The 24,430-nt window shown below is 68.0% G+C and overlaps 2 protein-coding genes across 2 annotated transcripts; one reads left to right on the top strand and one right to left on the bottom strand.

Moving 5' to 3' along the window:
- Nucleotides 1-3,454: 3,454 nt before the first annotated feature.
- On the top strand, nucleotides 3,455-4,369 carry Phlda2 (pleckstrin homology like domain family A member 2). Its single transcript, XM_048361048.1, has 2 exons — nucleotides 3,455-3,891; nucleotides 4,076-4,369. Exon 1 carries the CDS (start codon nucleotides 3,481-3,483, stop codon nucleotides 3,877-3,879), a length of 399 nt encoding a protein of 132 aa, XP_048217005.1. The 5' UTR covers nucleotides 3,455-3,480; the 3' UTR covers nucleotides 3,880-3,891; nucleotides 4,076-4,369.
- Nucleotides 4,370-5,852: 1,483 nt separating this feature from the next.
- On the bottom strand, nucleotides 5,853-22,474 carry Slc22a18 (solute carrier family 22 member 18). Its single transcript, XM_048361038.1, is given in 11 exon segments — nucleotides 5,853-6,083; nucleotides 7,282-7,400; nucleotides 7,542-7,643; nucleotides 9,540-9,640; nucleotides 9,923-10,030; nucleotides 11,459-11,565; nucleotides 16,076-16,208; nucleotides 16,741-16,885; nucleotides 16,887-16,902; nucleotides 17,260-17,357; nucleotides 22,333-22,474. Coding segments are annotated over 11 exon segments (1,224 nt in total). The 5' UTR covers nucleotides 22,438-22,474; the 3' UTR covers nucleotides 5,853-5,893.
- Nucleotides 22,475-24,430: the final 1,956 nt, after the last annotated feature.

Here is a 24,430-nt window from a genome sequence, read left to right on the forward strand (position 1 = left end):
TGCAGGTTAACTGGAGGAAAGAGTCTCAGAGTTGATCCTGCCTGGGTGGCTTCTGACCGGCCCCGGGATCTCAGCCTCATCCCAAGTAGCTAGGGCGACAGCGGGAGCCGCCAGCGCCTGGCGGAGGGTTGGACCTTTAGGAACTGAAACAACACAGGCGGCCTTTGAGCCACGCTGTCCATTTCCTGAGTGACCGGAGTGGACTCGGAATCCCACAGCGCATTCCGAGGGCCGGCGGTGGCTTCTGAGCCGGGACGGCCCGCCAGCAGCGCGGAGGAAGGGCGGGTGCTGAGTAGCATCGCTGTTTCAGCCCCCCCCCCCCCCTTAGAGTCCAGCCGAGGGGCTCGGGCGACCACAACATGGGCAGCAGGGATGCGGCCCTGTGAGGCCAGTGCCAGGCAGAAAGCGGGTGCCTGGAACCGGTGGGGCGGCCGTGGCCTCCGCCCGGGCCTCTCACTTTTCTCAGCCTGCCACTGGGAGCTGGCCTGAGTCACAGCCCTGGCCCACGGCCGTGTCGGCTTGGGGGGGGGCTGCGGGTGTGGGAGCCCCAGGATCCTGCCGTGCGGGACCTGGGCGCCAGCTAGGTGGAGGCGGGGGGCCCGCCCTGGCTATCCCGGAGGGCTTCCTGAGGGAGGCCGCGGAGGTCCGGACAGGACAGCAAGGCCGCCCCGCCCGGCCGCCGTAAGCACGGCCCACAGGAAGAGGGTGGTGCTGGGCCGGGCGCCCTGCCAGCTCGGTGACACAGGCTTCCTCACAGGCCGCGGGCCCTGCCCGGCTGGTTGGGCCAGTGCCTTGGGGGCTGCCCTCGTCACCACGGGGAAGTGACCTCACTCGGGGAGCTTCAAAGAGCTTCCCGCACGGGGCCGGGCTCCGGGGCTAAGGGCTGCGTGGCCAGACGGGACCATGAGTGTCCAGGCCGGATGTCTGGGGTCCCCTCTGCCCCGTCACTGTCTGCCCAGAGGCGGGGCCCCCGTGCCCGGCTCCCTGGCGGATGCATAAACGTTCGTACCCTTGGCCAGGACTGACGCTGACTGACCCACTCCCTCCGAGAGCCAGCCACCCACTGTCCCTCCAGGGGCCCCAGACCCTTCGAGTCCCAGCACCCTGGTTCGCTGTACCCCTGAGCCCCCACTTCCCGAGTGACCACAAATGGAGAGAGACCGAGCCTCCGGGAGGTCACAGCACCTTACCAGCCAGAAAGTCCCCCACACACACACACACACCTGTTCTAGAACCCTCTGCCTCCTGACTACCTAAGGCTGTGGTCCCCAAAGCTCCTCCTCTCCTTGGAAGATGCCACAGTCCCCCGACCCCAGGGGACTCGGCCAGCCCAGGGGATGGGGCAGTGTCTTCTTAGCAGCAGGACTTGGCATGTCACTTGTCCTCTGAGCATCTGTGGCCATCTCCTGGGGGTGTCACTCGAGAAGCAGGTTCCAGCCAGGTCCTGTGACTGTGGGGCCAGTGGCTCCGGTGGGCCAGTGGCCCAGGCCCCTGGGGAGGCACCAGCCTCCCCTTCCCAGAAGGAGGCCAAGAGGATGTGTCCCCACCCCCACCCCCAACATACACACGAGTCTCGGCCCTGTATAAGGGGCATGGCGGAGGGGCCTGGGCTGGGTGGCAAGAAGACTCTGCGGAGGGTGTGGGACCCAGGGCTCCTGAAGCCCAGTGCCTGGTCTCGCCCCCCCCCCCCCCACCAGGCTGGCATGCGTCTCCCTTGAGCAGGGGCTGGGGAGTGGCCTCGCGCCTGCCTCCTGGGCCTCTCCTCTGTCTTCCTGCACTTTGGTCCTCACTGCTTTCCTCCATGCCACTCCCGTGCCTTCCCCTGGGGCCCCCTCTCCCCGGGAGCCCCCCCCCCCCCCGCAGCCCTTCCCAGCCCCTCCACGGGCTGTGTTCCGTGCTCCTGAGGGGAAACGGGACCCCTTCCTCCCGGCTTTCTGGCATGCGGGCACCCAGTAGGTTCTTAAACAACGCCAGGTGTCTACATAGGGAGCTGAGCCCCCGCAGGTGGGCACAGGGGGCTCTGGAGGGCCCCACCTCCCGCCCTGAGAGCAGCCTCCAGCCTGGCCTCAGCGCCCATAGCCCGGGACCATGGGCGTTCCCGCACAGTGCCCCCCGCCTGCTGCGGGGTGCTTTCACCGCTTGCTTAATGGCTGGCCAGTCAGTGGGTGCCTTCAGTGTCAGAAAACCCCCTGAGCTCTTTGCCAAGGCCCCCCAGGGGAGTCCCACTCCCCCCGCCATGGCCTGCTTTCCCACAGGTGGCCCGCAAGACTTGTCCAGCTGGGCCTTGACTGCTGTCTCCTTCCCCCATGAAGCTCTGCCTCTCCCTGGCCCCCCCCCACCCCTTCCCCCATGAAGCCCTGCCTCTCCCTGCCCCCCCACCCCTTCCCCCATGAAGCCCTGCCTCTCCCTGGCCCCCCCCACCCCTTCCCCCATGAAGCCCTGCCTCTCCCTGGCCCCCCCACCCCCTTCCCCCATGAAGCTCTGCCTCTCCCTGCCCCCCCACCCCTTCCCCCATGAAGCCCTGCCTCTCCCCGGCCCCCCCACCCCTTCCCCCATGAAGCTCTGCCTCTCCCTGGCCCCCCCCACCCCTTCTCCCGGCCTGGGGGGGGGGCTGGGCACATGGTGGACAGCACTGGGCAGCCGGGCCTGGAAGGCACCTACAGAAGCCTGGTCCCGGGCCTCGGTGACCCGGAGGGGCCAGGAGGAGGCTGCACGGGAGGGGGGGTGGAGGGGGGGCTCGCTGGGCCACCGAGGGCGGCAGGTGGTCCCGGGACGCTGTTCCACGACCTTGGGACCAAGGGGCCTGTGCGCTCCCTTTGCTCTTGGCCTTTCGAAGAGGCAGCGGGCCTTGCCCTCCCCGCCCCCGCCCCTGGGAACCCGGGGGGAGGCCGCTCCCATTAAACCCCTTAAAGGCCGAGGTGGGGGGCGCCCCCGGCCCTCGCCCCCGCGGCTCCCGGCTCCCGGGGCGGGACGAGCCCCCAGTCGGCCCCGGCGCTGCCTGCTCTCACGAGGGTGTCCTTCACCGTCGGCCCGGATCCGCCCAGCCCGCCCCCCCCCCTGCCGGGAAGGCGGGAGACGAGGCCCCCGCGTGGCGCGGGGAAGAGGCCCTGAGCGGGACCGGACGGAGGGAGACACGAGGGGAGCCCCGGAGCAGCAGGGCTGGGCTCGGGGCCAAGGTCTAGGCCCGCGGGGTGGGGGGGTCGGGGCTTCCCGGGGTGAGTCACCGCCGGCGGGGCCGGCTGCGGCGCATTCCTCCGCCGGGCCGGGCCGGGCCGCCTGCGAGCCGGAGAGGGCGGGCTCGGGGCGGCGAGGTGGGGACCGCGGGGAGGTGGGGGCGTGGCCCGCGGCGGGGGGGCGGGGCCGAGGGGGCGGGGCCCGCGGCGGGGGCGGGGCCCGCGCGCCGGGCGGGGCGGCTATAAGGCGCGCGCCGGCCGGCGGCCCGCAGAGCCGGCTCGGCCCCCACCCCGGCGGCGCGCGGGCATGAAGACCCCCGGCGAGGTGCTGCGCGAAGGCGAGCTGGAGAAGCGCAGCGACAGCCTGTTCCAGCTGTGGAAGAAGAAGCGCGGCGTGCTCACGCCCGACCGCCTGCGCCTCTTCCCCGCGGGCCCCGGCGCGCGCCCCAAGGAGCTGCGCTTCCACTCCATCCTCAAGGTGGACTGCGTGGAGCGCACCGGCAAGTACGTCTACTTCACCATCGTCACCACCGACCGCAAGGAGATCGACTTCCGCTGCCCGGGCGAGAGCTGCTGGAACGCGGCCATCACGCTGGCGCTCATCGACTTCCAGAACCGCCGCGCGCTCGAGGACTTCCGCAGCCGCCAGGAGCGCTCGGCGCCCGCCGCGCAGCCCGCGGAGTCCCGGGCGGCCCGCGCGCCCTGAGCCCGGCTCCCGGTGAGTGCCTGCCGCCCCGCGCCCGGCGGGCGGAGGGACGCGTAGGGGGCGGGGGGGACCTGGCGCCGCGCGACCGCGGGGCCTCCGGGGCGCGTGGCCGAAGCCAATCCCCGCCCCACCGCGCCGGCAGGCCGCGCCCCGGGCCGCCCCGGCACAGCCCCCTGACCCAGTCCTCTCCTCGCAGAACCGCGCGCCGGACCAGACGGGCCGGACCGACCGCATGGGCCGCGCCGGGCAGGAGCCCCGGGGGTGCCCGGGAGCTGGGAGCCCCCGCACCCGCTGACCACGCGAGGACAAGGCGGCGGCTTCCGTCCCCCCGCACGAGGCCCTTCCTGGGCGCAGACCCTCGCCCCGCTGTGCGGGCGCCTTAACTTATTGGACTGTGTATTTATTTTGTTATTATACCGTTGTGTCTTAATATTTCGTTTTTGCATCGTGTGCCCATTCCAAATAAATGCCTCGGTATGTGCTCTTTTTTACGAAACAGCTTTGACGTGTGAGGTCCCTCCTGGGAGGCCTGGGGGAGGGACGCCCCCACCCGGGAGGGTCCCATGACTCCCTAGGGAGGGCACCTGGCCTTGCGGGGAAAGCTGGGGACCGGCTTTGAATGAATGGTGTCCTTCCCGGGCAAGGTCCCCGTCCCAGGAAGCGCCCTGGGTGTGGCCTGGCCACTTGCTGCTCCTGGGTGCGGTCTGGAGCTGGGTTAGGGTGGTGCTGGCTGGAAGTGCACCCGCTGACCCCTCCCCCACACCCCGTGCCACCCTGCCTCGGGGTGGCTGCTCACACAGCCCCTGCGCCCCGGCCTCCCCGGGCGCTTGGCCCCACTTGGGCTGCGCCCAGGGTGTCTCCTGTCCAGCTGCTGCCAGCCCTCCCCACCAGTGCCAGAGGCGTGGGGCTCGGGCGGTGACGTGGTCTGAGGGCTCACCGGAGCCCCGTCCGACAGCCCGGGACACCTGCTGAGCAGCAGGTGCTTCCTCACCCGGCCGATTCCGGAGTCTGGCAGGCAGGCTGGCCTGGCTGGGAAGAAATGTGACCCTTCCCCTGCCCTGGGGGGCCTGGGACACCAGTTCTCCCCCCAGGGAGCACACATCCTTCCTGCGGCACCGGGGGGGGGGGGGGGGGGGGAGGACAGGGTCCTAAGCGCTGTCCCGAGTCCCAGGCCTTCCAGCCAGGTCTCCGTGTGGACTGGAGAGGGGACTGTCCCTTTGCTGGGCCCTGTGTCCGGACAGGACATTCTGTGTACGCTCGTCTCCCCTGTGAAGCCGCTGTGCCCTTGGGGGAGAGGCCCCTCCAAATGGCATCACACAGCGGCTGGGGCCGTGAACCCCACCCCGCTAGGGGTGCCTGAGCCTCACGCTCACATCTCAGCTCTGGAGCAAGGACTTGGCCGTCCGAGGCCCCTCACGTTCTGGTGTGGGCTACATGGAATTCTGGAGCTTGCGGATCGCTATTCCTAGGAGCTGCAAGGGGTGGAGGGTGGGGGGACACCGGAGGGGTTCCGGGGCTCGCCCTTGCTGCCTTGACGCCTCCTCCCGCCCAGGGCTGGTGGCCAGGGCTTCCCACCCCCTATGAGGGTCACGGGGAAGTTGGGGTTACCTGCTGAGCCCTCAGCTTCTTACCAGGCCTTGCTTCCCCACCTTGGTGTGTGTGTGAACTCAGGGCCTGGGCGCTGTCCCTCGGCTTTCCCCCACTCAAGGCTGGTGCTCTACCCCTCGAGCCGCAGCTTCACCCCTGCCTTTTGGTGGTTAATTGGAGGTAAGAGTCTCATGGGCTTCCTTGCCCGGGCTGGCTTTGAACTGGGAGTCCTCACGTGTTGCTAGGTCAGTGGTTTGAGACAATGCTAGCCGAGTCTGTGCGTGGGCCCCGCCGCAGCTCCTTCTCCGGAAGCCTCCGGCCTGGCCCTCCGTCCCTCCCGCCCGGGCCTCCGCCCCAGACACCACAGGAGCCTGCGGAAATCCCAGGGGGTTTATTGCTCATCCGCGTGTGCGCGCGGGGGCCGCGGTCAGTGGGCTTTGCGGCTCTCCTGGGACACAGGCGTCCTCCAGAGGATCAGGAGCATGAGGATGTTGACGGCGAACTGCACGTGGCCAAAGACGGGGACCCCGAAGCGGCGGTAGAGGAGGCCGCCCAGCGTGGGCCCCACCGTGCGGGTGAGCGGCTGCACCGAGGCGCTGAGGCCTAGCATGGTCCCCTGGGGGGCGGGCGGCCGGGAGTGAGGCCGACGGCAGCGCTTGGCTGTCTGCACCCAGCCCGGCTTCCCTCCCCCCCCTGCGTCCCCCCTAGCCACACAGCCGCGCAGGGCCCGCAAGGCACTTCCCCAAATGTGGGCCTCGGCCTCCTCTGTCCGGAAGGTTCCTAAGCATATGAGGAGCCTGGGAACGGGGTCACAGGTCAGGGTGCAGGCCACGCCCTCCAGGGCTTGCCAAGAGATACTGTCATACTTGGGCCTGGGCTCCCCCCCCCCCCCCAGCACATCCGGGGCAACGCCTCTCCTGTTCTGCCAGTCCCTGGGGCCCCAGGACGGCAGGGGCTGGAGCTGTCCAGCACGCCCCACTGAAAAATGGGGTGAACCTGGGGGAGCGCTCACCGAGCCACAGTCCCCTCCTGGCACACTCCAGCTCCCCACTGCCCCTGGTTCTGGGGTGCCCCTGCTCAGGGTGGCCTGGGGAAACTTGGGGGCGGCTTCTCCGCCTGCCCACACAGCGCAGAGACTCCAACAGACACGGGCAATTACAATTACCGCCCCCTCGGCGGCTCAGGTTCCCAGGGATCGAGCCGGGGCTCCTCCCTGCCAGGCCCCGCCCTCCTCCCACCGGGGCAGAGGGCCTCCGAGGGCTGGCCCAGCCTCTAGCGTCTTCTGGCTCGAGAAGCCCCAAGTCCTTAGATGTCAGTCAGCCACAGAAACCCCCTAGACAAACCTGCACGCACCTGAACCGCGCCTAGGACCCGGCCCAGACAGAGCCTGGCCTGCATGGAGCCCAGCGGCTCTAATCAATGCAGGCGGCTCACGCCTGACACCCTAACGACTCAGGAGACAGAGCGGACAACCGTGGTTTAAAACAAGCCTGGGCAAAGAAGTCTCACTCTTAACCCCAGTTAACCAGCCAGGAGCAGGAAGTGCAGCCGTAGCTCAAGTGGGCACCAGCCTGAAGTGCAAAAGCTCGAAGGCAGCACCCAGGTCCTAAGTTCAAGCCCCAATACCGGTGAGCGCGTGTGTGCGTGTGCACACATGCACCCTGCGGCACACGCGCGCGTGCACACACACACAGACTACTAAGCTGGATCTGGTAGGAGTTGAGGGTCTGGGATTCCTGGATTTCACTACCAGTGTGCATTCATTCATTCATTCACTCGTTCGTTCGTTCGTCCGTGGCCGCGCGGCCCTCACCCGTGTCCGCGGCAGGGACGGACTTGGTCAGCATGCTGTCCGTCACCACGTGGAGCGTGCACATGCCGAACACCAGGCCGGGCATCAGCAGGCAGAAGTGGAAGACGCTGGACATCAGCACCTGCGGAGGCGCCTCGGTGAGCCGGGCCACGCCGGGCCAGGGCCCCCCGGCCCCCCCCACTCCCTTTCCACTCCCGATGGGGGCTGAGGGGGCAAGGGCAGGGGCAGGCCGGTGCACCGGGGGCGAGGGAGGGGCTCTCACCATGCCCAGCCCCACCACGGTGAAGACCAGCAGGCTGGCCCGCAGCAAGGCCTCCTCCGAGAAGCGGCGGCTCAGACGCCCGATGACCAGGCCCTGGACCACCTAGACGGGGAGGCGGCGCGGGCTCAGGGGCTGGGGGCGCCTCTGCCTCCACAGCCCCTGACCACCCTTGCCAGCCAGGACCGAGGCCAGGAGCACCCCGAGGGCCCCTGGGGAGACAGCTCCCCCCCAATAAGGGTGGAGAGCCCACTCCAGGGACGTGACTCAGCAGAGCAGGCCGGGTCCACAGGCTGCTCCCCAGGCCAGGGTGTGGCTCCCTATCTGATCGAGTAGGATAATCAGGAAGTGCCCCGGCTGCACCAGACAGGAAGTGCCCGGGCCAGGAGCCAGGAGCGGCACAGCCCCAGGCCGCTGGGGGTAAGGAGGGTGGGTCGGGGCAGCTAGGCTGGGGGTTGGAGGGCAGGGCTAGTGCGGCAGAACCCGCCTGGCTGCTCTCCTCTCACGCTTGGGAGAACCCAACCACTTGCAGCTAAGCCTCCGGTCTCTGAAGAAATAGCCTGGCAGTGGCGGCTCACGCCTGTAATTCGAGCTGCTAAGGAGGCGGAGATCTGAAGATTGCCGGTTCAAAGCCCGCCCAGGCCATTACGCCGGTGAGTCGGTTGTCTCCAACCAACCACCAAAAGCTGGAAGTGGAGTTGTGGCTCAAGTGGTAAAGCACCACCCTCGAGCCAAACAGCCTCAGGACCAGCACAAAAATAATCCTACTCTGTATGGGCACCTGTGGCTCACCGCTGTAAGCCTAACTACGCAGGAGGCTGAGCCCAGCAGATCAGAGTTCAAAGCCAGTCCTAGCCACAAAATAAAGAAATAAATCAAAGCCTGGGGACTTCATCTCCAGTTAACGAAGCCAGAGTACGAGGCCTTGAGTTCAAACCTTAGCGCACACACACATACACACACACTAACGTGGTGGTGATGATGATGGTGATGAAGACACTCTTAGAATTGGGTGATCTCAGGTTTTATCCTTCCATCTTCTTTCTCTCCTTTTCCCAGCTTGCGCTCGCCCCCTGTGCTACATCTCCAAGCTGGCTTTTGGCCGCTCAGGGCTGGCGCTCTACCCTGTGAACCACACCTCCACTTCCGGCTTTCCGGTGGTTAATTGAGCTAAGAGTCTCACGGGGACGTTCCTGCCCGGGCTGCCTTCCAACCACGATCCTCAGATCTCAGCCTCCTGAGCAGCTGGGATGACAGGCGCGAGCCACTGGCACCTGGCTTCCGTTGTCCCCTCCCCCCCCCCCCCCCCCCGTGGCCTCTCCGGCCTGGCTGCTCAGCAGAGAGAGGCCTTCTTCGTCCAGTGCCCCCCTGGGGCAGCTACTTCACGGGTCTCTGCCACCTCTGGGTCCGCTGTCCAGGAAGAGCTGGGGCGGGAGGGCCTGGCTAGGGCGCCCCCCGCCCACCGCGCTCCTGTGGAGTTCTCTGTGTCCTCGTGGGGCGCCCTGTGCCCGGGGCTCTGCCTGTCTACCTCACTGCATTGCCCGAGACCCCCTGGGTGGGCGCCGCCGAGGGGGCGGGGCGTTCGGGAGGTGTCCCCGCCGCATGGGGGGGGGCCTGCCACCCCCCACGGCGGGCCCACTGGGGTCTGCAGCACCCGCCCCGCGCCCACACGTATGCTTGCCGACTGTGGGCCCCGGGACCCCCCCCCCCCCGCGCTGCAGGACAGGAGGCCAAGGGTCCCCCAACTCCCACGGGGCAGGGGCGCCTTCCTGGGCCTTCCTCCTCTGTCTGCCAGACCTGTCAGGCAGAGGGTTGGCCGCCCGTCTGGGGGCCTCGGGGGGCTGAGTGCAGATGGTGCCCAGAGCCAGGGCCGAGGGCAGGGAGCCGGAGAAGGAGAAGGCCGGGGAGGACCCCGAGGGCTGACAGGAAGGGGCGGGGCGCTATTCCACCGCCATCCTCTCCCTCCCCGCCCGCCCGCCGACGCCCGGCGCGCCCCCTCACCATCTGCAGGACCCCGAAGAAGGACATGAGGTAGCCACTCTGCGCGGCCTCCAGCTGGAAGAAGTCCATGGAGATGATGGAGAACATGACCAGGAAGAGCCCTGGGCGGAGGGCGGAGGGCGGAGGTCAAGGGCAGCCCGTCAGGGGCCACGCGCGTGCCCAGCCGTATCGCACCACGCTTCTGGGTGCGGGAGGGCTGCGGGCACCTCGGTGGCCCTCAGCCGATGCGTGGACCGCGAGCGTCCGCGGCTCCTGTACCCCTCGACTTGGCGTCGCTGCCTCGGCGCCCCGGGGACTGGTGTGCGGGGCTTGGCACCCGTCACACCCCAGCACAAGGTGGGCAGAGGGCGGGGGGGGGGTGCGGGGACTCGGACCCCGCTCACCTGAGGGGAGGCCGGAGACCACCTTGACCAGGAACACGGGCAGGACGCCAGGCAGCAGCAGCAGGCGGGTGATGGCCTTCAGGTCAAACACGCTGGCCGTGGCCCCGCCTGTGGCGGGGGGGGGGGGGGGGGAGGTGGGGGTCAGAACGCGGCAGCGCCACTGCCGCGCGCCTTGCTCTGCCCCACAAGGGGCTCCCCTGTGCCCCCGGGAGGGCGCTGGGCGTCTGTCCCCGTCCTGCCGGGCCCCCAGCCCGCGCCGTCGGAACAGCCGCTCCCGCGTCGGGAAGCGCCCGGGCTCACGGCCCTCGCCGCTCAGGAGGCCGAGGTCAGAGTCAGCCCGGGCGGGAAGGTCGGAGGCGCTGATCGCCAGTGAACCGCCGAAGGGCCGAGGTGGAGGGCCGAGGTGGAGGGCCGAGGTGGAGGGCCGAGGTGGAGGGCCGAGGTGGAGGGCCGAGGTGGAGGGCCGAGGTGGAGGGCCGAGGTGGAGGGCCGAGGTGGAGGGCCGAGGTGGAGGGCCGGCCTCGGGGCAAGGAGGCAGCCAGCCCGCCAGCAGCCAGCGCCGAACACTGGGAAGACCTGAGCTGCCGGCTGGCTCACGCCTGGAACGCCGGGCCCGAGGACGGCGGCCTGAAGCCAAGCCCGGCGGGAGCGTCCGGAAGACTCGTGTCTCCAGTTAATCACACACACGCACACACACACACGCACACGCACACACACACCACACACACCATACACACGCACACACACACCACACACCACACACACACCATACACACGCACGCACACACACCACACACCACACACACCATACACACGCACACACACGCACACCACACACGCACACGCACACACACACGCACACACTCTCTCACACACTCTCTCACACACGCGCGCACACACACTCACACACACCACGCACCACACACACGCACACACACTCACACATACGCGCACGCACACACTCACACACGCACACACACTCACACACGCACACGCACGCACATGCACACACACGCACACACACGCACATGCACACACTCACACACACGCACACACACGCACATGCACACACACTCACACACACGCACACACGCACACACACACTCCGCTAGGGGCGCTGCGGCTCAGCCCCAAGATCAAGCCCGGGACCAGCGCAAACGGCAACCCCCACGAGCCAACGACAGGGCCAGAGGGCGCCGCCAGCCGGGGGGCTTGGCTTTCACCTGCCGCGTGGCGGGCTGTGCCGGGCCGGGCTGTCCCCTCAGGCACAGTCCCAGGTGACCCTCAGGCGAGCCGCCATCGAGCCTGCCAGGTGCCCGGCGCGGGGCGGGGGCCCCGGGGGCCCTGCCTGGGGGAAGGCCTTAGGGGGGGCGCCGCCGGCCACACTCTGCTGGCCTTGATGCCCCTAGGTGTGTGATGGTCACGGGGGCCCGGGCACTGTACCCCCCCCCCCCCCGCCCTTCCCCCCCCCGCCCTTCCCCCCCCCCCCCCCCGCTCAGAAGCGGCTCCCAGGAGGCTCGCGGGTCCCCGGCTCACCTGGCGGGGCAGCCGGCGCCTTCTTGGTGGTGCTGGGGATGCAGGTGAGGCTGACGACGACTCCCAGGAGGTTGGCCACCAGTGCCAGGACCAGGGGGCAAAGGACCCTGGGGACACGGCCTGGGTCACGTACGGAGCGTGGTCCCGGGGGTGGCACGCGGGCGGCCCCTGCCCCCCGCACGCGTGCCGCCGCCACACACGAGCCGACCTCTTCACGCACGTGCGCACGCCTGCAGGTGTGTGTGGGTGTGCACACCGGAGCTCCGGCAGGCGCCCACGGGCAGGGCGGGCCCCGGGACCCCGGCCCTCAGTGGCCCAGGCAGGCCCTGGAGTCGCCCAGGCCGGCTCGGGCTGGGGTGTCCCACCGGCCAACGCTGGCACGTGGGCTCCCCACAAACGGGCCTTTCTCCAGCGCCGGGCCCCCGGAGGGCGGGGGGCGCTGGGGTCTCTGTCAGCCATCGCTTTAGCACCCCTCCCTGGAAATCCGCCCGGGTGCAGGCAGCCCGGGGCCCCAGCCCAGGACAAGGCATTTGTGTTTGTCCCTGACTTGTCCCTCCCTCCCCTCTCCTTCCCTCTCTTTCTATGCCGGTACTGGGGCTTGAACTCAGGGCCAGGGTGCTGTCCCTCAGCTGGTGCTCGACCACGTGAGTCAGAGCTCCACTTCTGACTTTGGCTGGTCCGTTGGAGATAGGAGTCTCGGACTTCGCTGCTCAAGCTGGCTTTGAGCCGTGACTCCCAGGAGCTAGGACGACAGGGATGAGCCACCAGCCCCAGGTTTGTTTCTTTGGATGGAACAAGACGCCGTTGCAGGGCACTGGGCGCCCCGGGAATCCTCCACGGCAGTGTGGCCCGGTGGCCTCACGTCCTCAAGCACGCTGAGGGCTGGGCTCCGAGCTCTACCATCCTGGAAGTCCTGGCTGTGCCAGACCCCCCCCCCCCCGTTCTACCCACGGCACCACATCCTCATCTCAGTGGGCAGCAGGGACGGGACCGAGCCTCATCCTGAGGCCCGGTCTGACACCTGCGGGCCGAGCCCGGCGCCGCCCCTGGCTCTGTCGGCCCCCATCTGGGCCCCCGTGTAGCTCTAGGGTGACCGCTCCCCGTGCTGGCGGGGAGGCCCCGAGGGGGAAAAGCAGAGCCACCCTCGCCCCTCCTTGAGCTGGCTGGCAGGTGAGGTATGCGGCCGGTCGCCCACCCCTCCTGCCGCCTGGAAGAAGGCTGGGGGTGACCGGGAACCCACTTTGTGTGAGGACAGATGCAGGACTCAGAGCCACCGGCTCGGAGGCCCGGGGCTGGGGAGGACTTGGCGGGGGGGGGGGAGTCCCCTGTCCCACCTGCACTGCACCCTGCCAGGACCGTGTCTGAAAACACAACTTGGGGGTGTCCCCAACAGCCTGCAACAGCTTCCAGAGCCCCAGAAAAGTCCCCAAGCCCTCTGCGACCCAACACCACCCAGTCCCAAGTGGTCCATCCGGGCCCTCAAGCGAACCCGCAGCCCCTCCCTGCCCGGAGCCTCCCTCGGGCCCCCACTGGCTGGACACTGCCCTGGGCGGCCCCACCCCACCCTGCCCACTCCAGCCTTTCCAACGCCAGGGCCGGCGCTCTCCCCCGCCCCCCCCCCCCGCCCTTCCCCGCCTCCATGCCAGGGCCCCAGGGAGCTGCCCCGGGGCGCAGGCTGACCTGCCATCCAGGAGTCACTTTGTCCCAGACAGTTAATGTGACAGCGACTCAGTAAGGTTCCCATGCATGGGGCATGGGGTGGGGGGGCGGGGGGCGGCTCCTGGGAGCGGAGGCTGCATAACCAGGCCTGGGGCACAGGGGGCGAGGGGGGGGCTTGGGGACCTGGCAAACTGCCGAGTGGGCTTGTGGCAAGCCACCCCAGGCAAGGGCCACCCCCAGGCAGGCTCAGGGCTACGCGTCCCACTGGCCAGAGGGACAGCAGGTGAGCTGTCGCCTCAGGGGACAGCCTGGCCTCCGGGGGCTGTGGCTCCCCCTCCCCCAGCGCCTATCGCCATTCTCTCAAGGTCGGGTGGAGAATCAGGGGTCCTGGGTCGCAAGTCTTGGGGGGAGCTTTCTGACCTCAGCGCCCTCCTCCCCTCAGCCTCCCCCTCGGCCGGGCGGAAGGCACCCCGGGCTCCGCACTGAGGGCTGAGCCCTGCCGATCAGGCCTCCCGGTCGATGGATCGGAGCGGGCTTTGCTTCAGCGGCCGGGGCTCCTGTCTGGTCCTCGGCGCGGAGCCTGGGAGGCTCGCGGCGCAGCCCCGTTCTTCCTCAGCGCCCAGCCCGCCGGCCCTGGCCCTCGCAGGCCTGGCTCCGCGCCCTCGCCCCTGCGGCTCTCCCCACGATGCCGGCACGTCCAGCCCTCGGCGGGCACGCGCCCTCCTTCCTCCGTCTGCAGGGAGCTGCCCCGCACAGGCGGGGGCCCCGGTCGCACAGCAGGCTCAGGAGCCCCAGGGGGCCGCAGGCCGGACGGGCCACCGCCTCCGCCGGTCCCCGCGCAAAGCCGTGCGGGGTCTGTGGGGCCCGGCTGCAAGCCAGCCCCAGCCCAGAGCTCTCCAGGGGCACCAGGCCCCTCAGCACGGGCCAAACCAGCTCTCCCAGCCTCCACCCCCTCAAGCCCGATGCCAAGTCCACTTCCTCCTCGCACCTGCCTCCCGGCCGTGGGCCTTTTCACGGGGACAGGACACCCAGGGGCAGGCAGAGGGGACAGGACTCCCAGGGGCGGGCAGAGGGGACAGGACTCCCAGGGGGCAGGCAGAGGGGACAGGACACCCAGGGGCAGGCAGAGGGGCAGAGGCTAGAGGAGGCCCACACGAGGCTGGTGTGGCAGGACTGGGGCGGGTGTGGGGCCTCTGGGTGGTAGAACCAGGTCTCTCATCTCCACGGCAGTGACAGGGGTCACCGCCCAGGCAAGCGCATGGGGCTGGAGCGGTGTGGGCCGGGGGTGGGGGGCGGTGAGGCTCTGGGTGCCCCAGGCCCCCCCTGGAGTGCCGAAGGCAGGCCTGTCAGCCCCAAGTCTCCAAAGCCCTCCCCTGCCCTCTTACTACTGTGGGCAGCCACCATGCGGGACTGGCAGTCCGCATTGGTCACCAAGGCTCCTCAAGTAACCTTGGATCATACATACGTGCAAAGACCCCGAGGGAGACCCTCCCACCCTGTACAGCCCCTAGCCACGTGCCTCAGTTTCCCCACCCACCCAAGAAAACACTGAGCACATACAAACGTCAGGGTTGCAGACAGCCTGAGATCTTGGGATGAAAGAGTAGAGAAAAAGGAAGGGAATGTTCTGGATGGGGCGGCAGGGGGAGAGGAAGGTGAACGGTGTCTTCTGGGTCAGTCCCTGGGATGCAGAGAGGCGGGTGAAGGGAGAAGAGGCCGTGGGGGGGTCTGGGCAGGCCAGCTGGCTGGCGGGGAGCCTGCGTGTGAGTTCACTCGGGCACCACTGGGGCTCCTCAGCACCCCGTGTGCCACACCCCCGCAGCCGGCAGGGGTGCATCCGCGGGGCGCAGGGCCCGGCGACGCAAGGCAGTGAGCCGGTGCCCTGGGCAGCACGGCCGGGGCCTCGGGTGACCGGGTCCCTGTGAGCAGACAGGGTCCCGGGGCCTCTCCCCGCTCCCCACCGGCCAGTGCCCCGCCGTCCCTGCACCCTCCGGCGGCCCTGGGCAGTGGGCGCCCTGGCAGGGGCCGGGAGCCGGCCCCTGTCCTCCACCTCCCCGTCATCTGGCCGCCCGTGGCCAGCCAAGCCTGCACGGTCCACACCCGCCTCCCCCCCGCCGTCCCAACTCGGCCCCGGCCTCCACAAGACACACGGGCCGTGCTCCTTTCTCGTCCTAAATGCAACCCCTCCGAGCTGGGCACCGTGGCTCTGTCTTTAATCCCAGCGACCCAGGAGGCTGAGACCCAGGGGATTGAAATGGGAGGCCAGCCCAGGAAGAAAAGTCCTTGAGACATAGCTTCGAAATAACCAACAAAAAGCCGGAGTGGAGCTAGAGCTCAAGTAAGAAAGCCCAGCAAGTATGAGGCCCTGAGTTCAAACCCTGGTCCTACCAAAGGAGGAGGTGGAAGAGGGGGGGGAGAGGAGGAGGAAGAGGAGGAGGAGTGGGGAAGGAAGAAGAGCAGAAAGAGGAGGAAGGGGAAGAGGAAGGGGAGGAGGAGGACCAGGAGCCTCCCCTCCAGCTCTGGGCCGCGCCCCGCACAAGGCTTGCTGCTGGTTGGGACGGCTGGGCCCATCCCACTTTCGGGGTTCTTGGTGGCAAGCGGGAGCTGGGGAAAGCCCAGCGTTCAGCTGGGGGCAGGCACCCGTCCTCCATGAATTCCTGCGGCCGCCCAAGTCTGCCACCCGGGATCAGAATTCGGCCTCAAGCAAGAGGAGCGGGAGGGGGTTGTTTTTGGCGGAAAGTTCCGCAAAGGGACTCTGGGCCGGCAGGCGAGCGCAGGCCACGCGGGAGCAGGGCGGTCTCCGGCCCGGCCCGGCCCGGGCCCGCCCCGCGCGCCCCCTCCCGGGCTGCCCCGCGGCTGGAGCGGCTGGAGCGGGGCGCCGGTGCCCCCTGGTGGCGGCTCACCCGCCCTGGGGCCCCGACCCGCGGCCACCCTGGCGCGGTTAGCCCGGCCACTCACCCGAACGCCGTGCTCAGGGTCCCGCCCAGCAGGGAGCCCAGGATGAGGCTCACACCGAAGCAGAGGCCGAGCCGGCCCAGGGCCGCGGGCCGCTCCGCGGGCGCAGTCAGGTCCGTGACCACCATTTGCGCGGCTGGGGGGGGGGGACGGGGGCCTGAGCCGCGGGGCCGAGCCTTCGGTGGCCCCCGCACAGACCCCGGGCCCCCGCCCCTGCCCCACTGGGCCCACCCCACCCCATCTGCCCCGGGCCACGCCCCCACCTGCCCCTCTCCACCCCACCTGCCCCAGGCCACGGCCCCGCACGCCTTCCTCCATCCAGATCTGCCCCAGGCCACGCCCCCACGTGGTCTCCCCACCCAGATCTGCCCCAAGCCACGCCCCCACACCCTCCCCACCCAGATCTGCCCCAGGCCACGCCCCCACGTGGTCTCCCCACCCAGATCTGCCCCAGGCCACGCCCCCACACCCTCCCCACCCAGATCTGCCCCAGGCCACGCCCCCACACCCTCCCCACCCAGATCTGCCCCAAGCCACACCCCCACATGCCCCTCCCCACCCAGATCTGCCCCCGGCCACGCCCCCATCTCCCTGCCTCCTCCCTGCCTCGCCCTTTCCCGCCCTCCTCTCCCCCTTCGCGCCTCCCTCGTGGGCGCGCCCTTCCTCACCGGGCAGGGCGTGCATGAAGGCGGAGGGCAGGCGCGAGGCGAAGAGCAGGGGGACGCCGGGCAGGGCCGGGATGCAGGCGGCCGCCAGGAGCAGGTAGATCGCAGAGGCCGCCAGGAAGGACAGGGACAGCGCCGCCCGGGCCCCCGCGCTGGTCCGCGAACCTGGGGGGGGTGTGGGGGTCAGCGGGCAGTGCCCCCCACCCCTCCTGCCCCTGGTGGGGGCCTGCGCTACTGAGGGGCCCCCCGGGGGGCGGCCTTCACAGGGGACGCCAGCCAGGCATGGCCGGGGTGTGCGGGACCCCAGGCCCCAGCCAGGCGAGGCTCCTCCCGGCGCCCGAAGGTCATGGAGGCCACCGGGCCAGACCTAGTGGGTGCCGTAGGTGGACGCTGAGGCCCACTGGGGGGCTGTCACCTCGGGGAGCCCAGGATCAACTGGGGAGCCTGCGGGACCCACCCCATGGCCTCCCGTGGGGGGTCCCGGCCGCTGAGGGTTGAGGGACCCCGGTCCTACCACTGTACCTGCCGAACAGGGGACCCCCCAGCAGCTGGAGCAGCCCTAAGGTCGTCTGCAGGTAGCCAAAACTGACGGAATCCAGGCCCAGCGTCCGAGACAGATACTGAAACACATTGGGGGCCTTGGGAAGGGTCTGGAGGGACCCAGGCCTGGAGTCTGGGGCCTCAGGTGACCAGAGGGGGGAGACCCGAGGCCCACGGCCTCCCCGCAGCAGGCATGGAGGGGGGCGCGCTGCTTTGCTTCATCCACTCATAGTCTCATGGGCGTGGAGCGCGGGGGCCTGCCAGCAGAGACTGTCCCAGAGGGACACGCCCCGGGATCTCCCTCCCCCAACCCACGGGGGGGGGGGTGTAATGGGGCTTCCCCTGTTCCTGTGTGACCCCAAGGACTGTAGGACTCCAGCTCCCCTTCCTATCCTGCCTGTGTCTGCCTGTAGTAAATACCCTTCCAAGTCCCATCTTCTCCCTCCAATTCCTTCTTCCCTTTCTCTCCCTCCCTCCAATTCCTTCCTTCCTTCCTTCCTTCCTTCCTTCCTTCCTTCCTTCCTTCCTTCCTTCTTTCCTTCCCTCCCTCCCTCCTTCCTTCCTCTCTTCTCTCTCTCTCTCTCTCTCTCTCTCTCTTTTTTTGCCAGTCCTGGCCTTGAACTCAGGCCCTGAGCACTGTCCCTGGCTTTTTTTTTTTTTTTTTGCAATAGCAAGGCAAGACTTTATTTAGGCGAGCTGCATCTCGGGCCTCGTCCTACCCACCGACACAGCGGAGGTGAGGAGGGAGCCCCGAGCTGCGATTACACAGGGCTTATAAAGGCAAAAAACAAAGTTACAACAATCAGGTGTTCAAGCAAGATTAGGACACAGGTACAAATCTGATGGGCTCAGGGTTCGAGGCTCCCCAGGAGTGGTCAGAGTTAAGCATTCCCAGCGGTTAGAGTTCTAGACCGACTGGGCCCTCATGGGCTTGTCCTGGGTCTGCTCACAGGGCCTGCTTATCTCAGGTTCACGTGGTAAAGTGGGGTTCACGTGGTAAAGTGGGGCCTGACTTCAAAGTCTGGCACTTCATTTCCCCCTTTTTCTTTTTGGTACCTTGGGAGCCAATCATGGCTCCATTCTGTCCATTTCAATGGCTTGCACGTCTAGGGGATGATATAGAGGTAAGGCATGGGCCAGTAGGGCCCAAAGTAGTAACCAAAAGTAACTCTGGTCCCTCGGTTTTAAAGGGGGGCTGATGGGTGAAGATCATCCATCTTCTGTAACGTCTTCAGGCTGACTCAGGGGCGTTGACCTTACCTAGCCAGGAACCTATAACCTCAATCTACTTTACCAAGGGACTGCACACATCACACTGGACAGGACTCCTGCTCATCACACTCGGGAAGTCGCTTATTCAGGTTCGGGTCCAAGTGATCTGGCAAATCCCAGTCCTGGCTTCTTTGTACTCAAGGCCAGCACTCTGCCACCTGAGCCACAGCGCCACCTCTGGCTGTTTTCTATATATGTGGTGCTGGGGAGTCGAACCCAGGGCTTCATGCATAAGAGGCGAGCACTCTTGCCACCAGGCCATATTCCCAGCCCCCTCTCTTCTCTTTCTTCCTTTTCCTTTCCTCCTCCTTGTTGGTGCTGGTCCTGGAGCTGGACCCCAGGGCCTCCCCCTTGGCTTTTCCCCTCTAGGCTGGTCCTCTAAGCACAGCTCCACTTCCAGCTTCTCAGCTTCTGAGTAGCGGGATGTCAGGTGGGAGCCGTCGGCGTGCCGGGAATAACCCCACTTCTGCCTGCATTGTGTCCCCTTCAAGCTCCTCTTTGGGAGCCCAGATCCTCAGTCCCTCAGGGCTGGTGACCTTATTGGGAAAGGGCCTTCTGGGCCTTCTGTGGCTGCCTTTATTAGAAGGACGATCGGGGCAGACACACAGACATCAAGTGAAAAGCCAGGACGATGAGGCGGGCATGGACGAGAGGGGTGCTGGCACAAGACAATGATGCTCGCCCCCCCCCCCCCCGCCACCGGCCTCAGAGGGGCTTCTGCCAACACTGGGACTTTGGGGCTCCGGCTTCTAGAATCTGTGACAAGAAGTTTCTGTTGCTCTGAACCACGGCTCGTGGTGCCTGGTGATGGCAGCCCCTGTCACCAGCACCTGCCGGCGCACGCCATGCTTTGGACCTCTCCTGGACTCCAGCCTTCCGACACCCGCTCCCCTTCCCAGCCCTCCCGGCGCGGTCAGTCGGCAAGAATCCATGCCCCCCACCGACGCCCCACTCCTTCCCACCCGCACCGCCCCGCGTTCTCCAGCCTGGAGAAGCAGAACTGGGGCCGCTGCTCTTTGTCCTGTGAGCTTGTGTGACCATGCGCTCACCCTCCCCTAATGAGTCCACTCCCTCCTCCCTGCTGCCTGCTCTGTCTCCCTCCCCCCTCCCCCCCCCCCCCCCCGCCTTCCACAGGAGCCCCTTTATCACTCCCAGCCTCTGCCTCCTCCCCCCTCCTCTCCCCTCTGCTCCTTCCATTTCCCTTTTTCCTTCCTCCCTCCCTCTCCTTCTTCTTTCCTATCTCTTTCCTTCCTTCCTCCCTCCCTCTCCTCCCTCCCTCCCTGTCCTCCCTCCCTGTCCTCCCTCCTTCTCCTTCCTTCTCTCCCTCCCTTCCTTTCTTTCTTTCTTTTTTTTTTTTTTTTTTTTTTTGGCCAGTCCTGGGCCTTGGACTCAGGGCCTGAGCACTGTCCCTGGCTTCCTTTTTGCTCAAGGCTAGCACTCTGCCACTTGAGCTACAGCGCCATTTCTGGCCGTTTTCTGTATATGTGGTGCTGGGGAATCGAACCCAGGGCCTCATGTATACAAGGCAAGCTCTCTCGCCACTAGGCCATATCCCCAGCCCCCCTTCCTTTCTTTCTTTCTGTGCCAGTTCCGCGCCTTGAACTCAGGACTTGAGCCCTGTACCTGAGCTTCTTTTTGCTCAAGGCTAGCACTGTACCTCTTGAGCCACAGCGCCATTTCCGGCTTTTTTTTTCTGTGTATGTGGTGCTGAGGAATGGAACCCAGGCCTTCCTGTATGCTAGGCAAGCGCTCTACCACTAAGCCACCTTCCCAGCCCCACTTCTGGCCTTTTTTAGTAGTGAATTGGAGATGGTATCCCTGACTTTCCTGGCCTGGCTGGCTTCGACGGGTGATCCTCAGGTTTCAGCCTCCTGAGTAGCTAGGGATTAAAAGTGTGAGCCCCCTTGCTGGGTTGGACAGGGCCACCTTGGGGAGCCTATTCTGGCTTCCTCCTCGTCCGCTTCCTCCCCTCTTTCTCCTTCCCTCCATCCACCTCCACAGCTTCTGAATTGCTACCGGGCAGGCAGCCTCTCAGCCCTCCCTCCCCCCCCATCGAGAGGCTCTGCGGTCCGCTCCAGTGCCCCCTTCCTGGGACCTGCCCCGGGTGGCTTCCCTCTGGGGACCCTGTGCTTTGCTTGACTCTGACCCGGGCCCCAGCCAGGTCAGCCATCTCTGCCTGTCGTCACCTGACCCTCAGCCTCGCTGCACTCCAGGGGAGCCCAGGGGTGGTCACCGATGCAGCAGATTCCCAGGCCCCAAGCCCCCAGCACCCCTTCCCCAGGGCTCCACCCTGTCTAAGGCCCCCTCAAGCCCAGCCTCTCCAACAAGGGCTCCCTAGTCACCCTTCCTCCCCTGCCAACTCTCCTGTCCTCGCTAGGCTTGGGCCCAAGTCCTCGGGGGAATCCCTGCCCCCTTCTATCAGGCTGCACCCGGTTGGCAGCTGATAACAGCCACCTCTCTCCCCCACAGTCGCCTCCTGCCTGCGGGGAGACTCCTCATCTCCCTCCCTCCGCTCCTGTCCATCTGCACCGCCCCCCCCCCGCCCCCGGCTTGGCACGTTAGCACAGCCTTTGCCCTTGCTCCCGGGCCTTCCCACCCGTGTCCCGCTCCTGTCTCCCTCATGCCTTAGCACCAGTCTCCCTGCCCGGCGCTCCTGGCTCCCCGTGGCCCCACTGTCTACGGTTCTCGTTCCCCCTGCGCTGAGCCTAACCCTCCACCACGGCCCCGCACGCAAACACTGCCGGCCCTGCGGGTGCGGGAGGCTCAGGCCGGGTGCCGCCTTGCTGTGTCCCTGTCCAGGTTGGGTGGCTCTGCACTCCACTCAGCGTGGCTGGCAGGGCGAGTGGGGCCTCCCCGCAGAGAAGCAGAAAGCTAGCAGCGGCCCCAGGCAGTTCTGGGGCTCCAGGCACTCTCCTGACCCTGGCAGGGAGGGGTGGCCCTTATCCGTTTACACCCAGGAAGTGAGGACCGGCCCCGGCTGGTGGGAGGGGCGCGAGGCCGGCACCCAGCCGTCCTTGGGTGGGGAGGGTCCTGGCCGGAAGTCCCTGCCCTGCCGTGGGGTGACACAGGCCAGTGCTAACTCCGGTCCCCATCCCCAGGCCAGGGGTGAGGACCCGGGGGAAGCCAGCAGGCTCTGGGCCCAGCCGGCCTCCTGGGGCCAGAAACGGGGCAGCCCTGGGCTTTGGTGATGTCTGACTTTGTTCCCCTTGTCCTTGGGTCTCTGGCCTGGGGGCCAGTGTATCAGGGAACGAGGGAACAAGGGTCAGGCAAAGCCAGCGTGGCCCCGGTGCCCCAGCTCCGGCCAGCTACCCTGGGGGATGGGATCACACTGAGTGGACGTCAAGCCGAGCCCGGAGCCCGCGCCCTCCACCGCCCGTTAGCCTGGCTTCCGAGCATCTCCACAGCGTCGGAGAGCCCCGCGCAGCTCCACTTTTCTTTGTTTCTGTGCCTGTCCTGGGGCTGAAGTCAGGGCCCGGGGGCCGTCCTTGAGCTTTTTTACTCAGGGCTGGTGCTCTACCACGTACGCCGTAGCCCCACTTCTGGCTTTTTGCTGGTTTGTTGGAGGTGAGAGTCCCATGAACTTTGCTGCCTAGGCTGGCTTCAAGCCACAACCTTCGGATCTCGGCCGCCTGCATAGCTAGGACTACAGGCGTGAGCCACCCGCGCCTGGCTTTGGAGGGGAAGCGCCCCCCCCCCTGCCTGCACCCCCCAGCCTCAGGCCCCCACTCTTCCTCCCAGTGGAAGCAGGGGCGCAGGGAGCCTCTGGAGGGGCAGGTTACTCACGGGCAGGACGGAGAACTGCATGAAGAGGGTGGTGAGCTCCAGCGTGGTTAGCACATAGGTGAGGCGGATGACCCAGCGCCCCTGGGCGGCCGGGGCTCCTGGCATCCTGGACGGGGGCTGGCGGGAATTCTGGGAGGGATGCGAGCAGCCGCCCGCTGTGCCTTGGAGTGGCAAGGGGTGAAAGTCCTGCTGCAGTGGGCAGGGCGCTGAGTCACCTGGCTGGCAGCGGCGGCAGCTGCCGTACACCCCACCGAGGCTCCCCGCCACCCTGACCTTGGGGAACGGGACGGGTGCCGCCCACCCTCCGACAACTCCCGGGGTCTCCTCAGAAGGGGCCCCCCCGCCCCCGCCAGCGTGCGCCAGGCTCAGGGGCAGCCCCGGCCCCCTGCACGGAGCAGGCTCTGGGCCCAGGCTCCCTGTACAGGAGGACCATGCCTGCTGCGGGCACGGCGTGATTCCGGGGCCGCCCGTGCACCGCCCCCCCCTTCCTTGGGAACTCCAGCCCGGGCCCGGGGGGCCCGTGGGGCGGCGTGGGAGGGCGGAGGCGGGGAGCCCGGGGCAGGGCGGCTCTGCCCCGGCCCCTGCACCCGGTCCCTGGGCGGTGCGGCCGCCGGGCACGCACGTCTGGCACCTCGGGGGCCCAGCGGGCTCGACGCCGCGCGAGGTCGGGGCTCAGGGCCAGAGCTCGCGGGGCGACTCGGGTACCTGCCTTCGCCGGGCGAGCCTGCGCTCCGCTCCCGGCGGGTGCGCCCTCCGCCCCGGCCCTTCCGGGGCGACCCGAGGAGCTCCGCCCGCCCCGCCCCTCGCCGCGCGGACCCGGCCCACCCCGGGGCGCGGCCGCGCCGGGCCCCGCCCCCGCCGGCCGGCCCGACACGCCCCGGCGCGCCCATTGGCCTGGCTGGCACGCCCCCTGCAGCTCATTGGCCGGAGGGGACACGCCCCCCGGCGCCGCCCCGCCCCCGGGCGTCCTCTCCGGGGGACTGCCACACTGGCCTACCTCCCGCCACGGGCCGAGTCCCCCCAGCCCCGAGGGCAGACGAGCCCCGAGCAGGCAGGGCGGACACGGGGAGGGGAGGCCCCGGGAAGCCGGCTGCTCCTCGCAGGTGTGCAGGGAATGACAGGGGGGCAGAACAGACCCCCAGCCCCCCCCCCAGGAAGTCAGCAGGTGGATCTTGCCAGGGACCCCCGGGCGCAGCAGGCACGGCTGGCCCGGGAAGGGGTGGTGAGGCTGGAGAAAGCAACCCCAGGGGGTTTTAGGCTCAGGACCCTCGGGGTAGGACCAGAGGACTGGGGCTCCACAGGGCTGGGGTGAAGGGCCATTTCCACAACCAAAGGCTGGTGTGGGCTCCCAGGCCCGGGTGTTTCTCACGCACCTGGACGGAGGTGGCACCACCCTGGTCTGCTGGCTTCTCAGGCCGCGCTAGGAGCGCGTGTGTGAGGCAGGAAGCCCGAGAGGGCCCCAGCCGGGGTGGGGGCGGGGCTCTCGGGAGGCCTTCTGAGCCCCAGCCTAGGCAGGAAGGGACAATTACTCACCTTGCACAAGTAATCCTGGCTTTTGTATTTGTCCAGAACGGGCTCAGAAAGGGAGGGGGAGCTTCCTGGTTTCCAGGGAGTGTGGGAGAATTGCCCTTCAGATGAGGAGAGGGAAGGAAGCCCAGGGAACCCTAGACCCTGGAGCTCCCCCTTCAGAGGAAGCAGCTGTGATTGGGGGTTGGTGGAGCTCACGGCTCCCTGGGCCGATCAGCAGGCTCTCCTCTCTGCCCCTGGAGAGACCTGGGGGCAGTTCTGCCAGGAGACTTCTCCAAAGGCTGACTTTAGGACGGGCGGGCCGGGAGGAGGCTTCTTAGCCAAGCTGACATCCCAGCAGGGCCCCGATGAGGACTGCAGATGGGCCAGGTGTGGGAGGGCGTCCTAGGCAGGGCGACAGCCAGGGCATACAGCCTGCAGTGGGCTGAGGGGACAGAAAGCCGCCTGGAGGAGGGGTGGCCCAGCCGGGCCGGGGGCGGTGAGGCCCGGCGCGATGTGGTGAGAGGGCTTGCCGCGCGCCGGGTCCCGAGTGTCCCGAGGACTAGGAGGCCGTGTCCACCCCGCTTGCCCG

This window comes from Perognathus longimembris, chromosome 13 (genome assembly GCF_023159225.1).
Source record: "Perognathus longimembris pacificus isolate PPM17 chromosome 13, ASM2315922v1, whole genome shotgun sequence".
In the NCBI taxonomy this organism is placed as follows: domain Eukaryota; kingdom Metazoa; phylum Chordata; class Mammalia; order Rodentia; family Heteromyidae; genus Perognathus; species Perognathus longimembris.

Excerpts from the sequence above, each read along its gene's own strand:
- Phlda2 (XM_048361048.1), top strand. The coding sequence starts at position 3,481 with ATGAAGACCCCCGGCGAGGTGCTGCGCGAAGGCGAGCTGGAGAAGCGC.